A 4,312-nucleotide genomic window follows, 5' to 3' on the forward strand; every position below is an offset into this window, starting at 1 on the left:
GCCACAACGCCCAGCTATTTTTTGGTTGCAGCCATCATTGTTGTTTGGCGGGCCCGGGCTGGATTTGAACCCGCCACCTTAGGTATATGTGGCTGGTGCCTTAGCCACTTGAGCCACAGGTGCCAAGCCCTTATTTGAATTTTTAATAATAATTTGTTCAGTTCTAATTAAAACTGTTTTTTGGTTGATGCACTTAAATGGCAAATAATTCTAACTTTTGTACATGAGAAAAAATACAGAATAGACTGTAACACACAACCATATTCCTTCACCACGTGTACACCAGTCCCTCTGTGTAAGAAAGTGAACTACACAGCGGTGCCTGTGGCGCAAAGGAGTAGGGTGCCAGCCCATATGCTGAAGGTGGCAGGTTCAAACCCAGCCCCAGCCAAAAAGCTGAAGAAAAACAAAAAGAAAGTTAACTACATATTAGGGGATGGAGAATTGAGGACAGGCAAAGGAAGTATGTTGGAAACTGCAAAAAGGTAAGGGAAAAAAGATGTACGTCTATATTCTTTTAACCCAAGCAATTTCTAACTCCTCCCACTCCATTTCCCCACCAAGAAATTTCCTTTGGCCTTGGTTAATCAGAGTTGATTTCTTTGCTAACAACGAAAAGAAGCAGTACCCTCTCATCTCTAACTCTTTTACTTCCAATCCATCCTACAACCGGCTGCCACAGTAAACTTCCTAAAACACAGCCCCTTTCAAAAATATGTGTAAACTCTTAGCCTATCGTCCAAAGCCCTTCATGTGTCCGTCCTAATTCAGAAGAAGACAAAGACACATAGACTCTGATTCAAGTCCTAGATTCAAGTCCTGCTGGTTGTGAACTGTCTGACTCTGAATATGTTAAGAAATGTCTTTTAGTCTCAATTCCTTTATGTAAAATGGAAATAGAAAGAATGCCTTCTAGATTGTTGTTGTTCAAAACTAACCTCTCCATGCACAACACACCAACCGAGACCTTACTACCTCCCAGAAGCCCCTTTACTTTTTAGGTGTGTGCCTTAATCACACTAGTCTTTCTACTGTGGGTAGTCATCATATTAGAATTAATAATTAATCAATGAGGGAGCATTTCTAACCCGCATTTGATTTCAAAATTCATGTTCTATGCTAACAAATTAAATTTAAAAATTAGTACAATTGTAGGGTATTAATTATACTCTACACATAATCCATTAGGAGAAAGGAGTCATAACTATTACCATCTTTAAGCTGCCATTCCTCTCAACACACAAATATACCCAAGGAAATATAGTGCCACAGATGAAAGGAATTTTTTTCCAGGCTTGCAAATCAAAACTACGATAAACCTATCTAAGGACTTTTTTTTTTTTGAGACAGAGTCTCAAGGTGTCACCCTGCGTAGAGTGCTGTGGCATCACAGCTCTTGGGCTTAAGTGATTCCCTGTGTCAGCCTCCCAAGAAGCTGGGACTACAGGCATCCACCACAACACCTGGCTATTTTTTTGTTGCAGTTGTCACTGTTGTTTTAGCTGACCCCAGCCAGGTTCAAACCCACCATCCTGGTATATGTGGCTGGAACCCTACCCACTGAGCTACGGGCACCACTAGGACTCTGGTTTCTATCTTAACCATCATTTGATATCTTATAATTTTATCTTAAGTGTTCAGATATCCTCAGCTAGTTTCTAAGTTCTCTGGGTAAAGATGCCATCTAATTTATCTTGCCATTTAATTTTATCTTAAATGTTCAGATATCCTCAGATAGTTTCTAAGTTCTCTGGGGAAAGATGCCATCTAGACACAGTCTTTAAGCCAAATGGGTATACTATATGAGTACAACTTCAAAGATCCAGTTGGATATAAGGCAATATAACACAAATAATTTTTCTTACCCCCTAAATTAACTTACAGAAGCTTATTTGGTAGGATAGGAAACCTAAAATTAGCACTTAGAATAATCACCATGGAAGTCAAAAATAAGATAACAGTAAACAAAAAAACTTCCTTCAGACACATTAATATAAGCATTCTCCTAGCTATTGAGTTTTAGACTTTAAAATAAAGATGAGCATTAAGTACTGTCACTTAGGACATTTAAAACTGAAAGAGGGGTGGCACCCATAGCTCAGAGGGTAGGGCACCGGCCACATACACTGAGACTGGCAGGTGAGAACCCGGCCTGGGGCCTGCTAAAACAACAACAACTGCAACAAAAAAGGAGCCAGGCATTGTGGCGGGCACCTGTAGTCCAGCTACTTGGGAGGCTGAGGCAAGAGAATTGCTTGAGCCTAAGAGTTTGAGGTTGCTGTGAGCTGTGATGTCACAGCACTCTACCCAGGGTGACAGCTTGAGACTCTGTCTCAAAAATAAATACAAATACAATAAAACTCAGAGAGGAATACCCAGGTGCATTCCTGGGAAACATCCTGCCTCAGACCCAACAACAGTGTCCCATTATTCCCTCAGATAGTTACAACTCTATAACCCACAGAAATATCTCTAAAAGAATAATAATACAAATCCCACCTTGCCTCGTATCACCTTGAAGAGAATCTGTTCAAGGCAAAAGTGAAAATTCTTACTGACATACCTTGAATAGTATCCTCTTTAAGAACTTCAGTTTCATCATCGTCATTTAAGCAATAAACTGTTTCTTTTTGTATATCTTCTTTTTTTAAGGTTCTTGCATCCACAACTGTCCAAGTCTTTTTAACATTCTCATGCAGCATCTTATATTCCAAAGAATAAATAAAGGAAAAACATGAAAAGCTAGGATTCCCATTAATAAAATCCACAAATAAATATTAATACAGTAGAACTCCCATAGTTGGCCATGACCCTACATTGACCACCCTCTTAAGTTGACCTAATTTTCACAGACCAGACATGCACCACATGCACACAATGGAAGTTCCTCCATTATGTCTGACCAGTTTGTTACAGTCCATTGGATGGTCAACTTACAGAGATTCTATTGTATTTGTATATACAACTCCCCCTCCCCTCCCCTCCCCTGCCTTGCCTGGAACTTATGATTAACAATCACGGTTATCAATGGAGAGAAAGAAATCAAACCCAACTACAGACAATTCTTTCAACTTCCTATCCTAGCATGCCTTTTACATAAAAAGCTAAACAGGGATTAAATAAACAAGGAAAGCAGCTAGAGACGCAGTAATTATGGTTCTGAATAACCCACACATGAATTGTCAGTTCCTTATGTAAGTATATTTTACTGCCTGGTAACATTACTTTTTAAAATGTGCACCTAACACTTACCGATTTATAGGCCACTATCCTTATAGACAAATTGGAACCAATGGTCAGTAGACAAGACCAGGGCATGGAGGACCTCGAAATTTTCTTGAAGACACAGAGTTGTCTCAGACTGTCACTTAATAAAGAAAAGTATAAAATGAAAACAACAATTTTAAATGCTAATTTGTCCTGGATGATGCATTTAGTTTTCTAGAATGAGAAGTGAGCTGTTGTTCCTTATAAAGAGAGGAATAGCAGGGGATGGCAGGACAATGACAACTACAGGTTGGGAGAGAGCCAGAAGTAAGTTGGCTTAGAAGGAAGCAGGAGCTGAACACATTCCTGCAGGTGAAAACGAACACTTCTCTCTTTCCTTATTTAATCTTTTCTTTCAACTCTGCCAGTATTCCTACCATTTTTTTAGGACCAACGGCACCTTTGAGGATCTGATAAAAGCACATTCACAAACAAGTCTGCACACAACACAAAGGGTTCATCAACTCCTGGAAAACCATGGACCTGGCTCAGCGCCTATGGCTTAAGTGGCTAAAGCGCCAGCCACATACACCTAAGATGGTGGGTTTGAATCCAGCCCAGGCCCGCCAAACAACAATGATGGCTGCAACCAAAAATAACTGGGCATTGCGGCAGGCGCCTGTGGTCCCAGCTACTTGGGAGGCTAAGGCAGGAGACTCGCTTAAGCCCAGGAGGTGGAGGTTGCTGTGAGCTGTGATGCCACAGCACTCTACCCAGGGGGACAGCTTGAGGTTCTGCTCAAAAAAAGAAAAAAGAAAACCATGGACCTAAGAATAAACCTCCCCACTCTAGGATATCAAAGGGTGGGCACCATTCTACAATTCAGTGCTCACAAATCTTCGATTCATTAGTTAATTCCAAGTCTCTTAAATAAAAGATGTGATATATTTTTAAATACATACAATAGAGATAAATATAGGCTATCCAGGGAATAAAGGAATTTACTAGACCATATTTAGTCTTAGGATAAGGCAGATAACTCCAGGTTTCTTAGTAGCATGGAAAGCTGGGAGTGGGTAGAAGGGGATGAGTACAACATGACTTT

The 4,312-nt window shown here is 40.3% G+C and overlaps 1 protein-coding gene across 1 annotated transcript in view; it reads right to left on the reverse strand.

Moving 5' to 3' along the window:
* Positions 1-4,312, reverse strand: part of XRCC5 (X-ray repair cross complementing 5) — a 91,713-nt gene that overhangs the window by 71,260 nt on the left and 16,141 nt on the right. Inside the window, exons 7-8 of the mRNA XM_003785091.3 lie at positions 3,253-3,367; positions 2,564-2,702 (exon numbers count right to left, since the gene is read on the reverse strand). Coding sequence (XP_003785139.2) covers positions 2,564-2,702; positions 3,253-3,367 — 254 coding nt within the window. The remainder of the gene's footprint in view (positions 1-2,563; positions 2,703-3,252; positions 3,368-4,312) is intronic.

This window comes from Otolemur garnettii, unplaced genomic scaffold (assembly GCF_000181295.1).
Source record: "Otolemur garnettii isolate 467f Iridium unplaced genomic scaffold, OtoGar3 scaffold00013, whole genome shotgun sequence".
Taxonomy (NCBI): domain Eukaryota; kingdom Metazoa; phylum Chordata; class Mammalia; order Primates; family Galagidae; genus Otolemur; species Otolemur garnettii.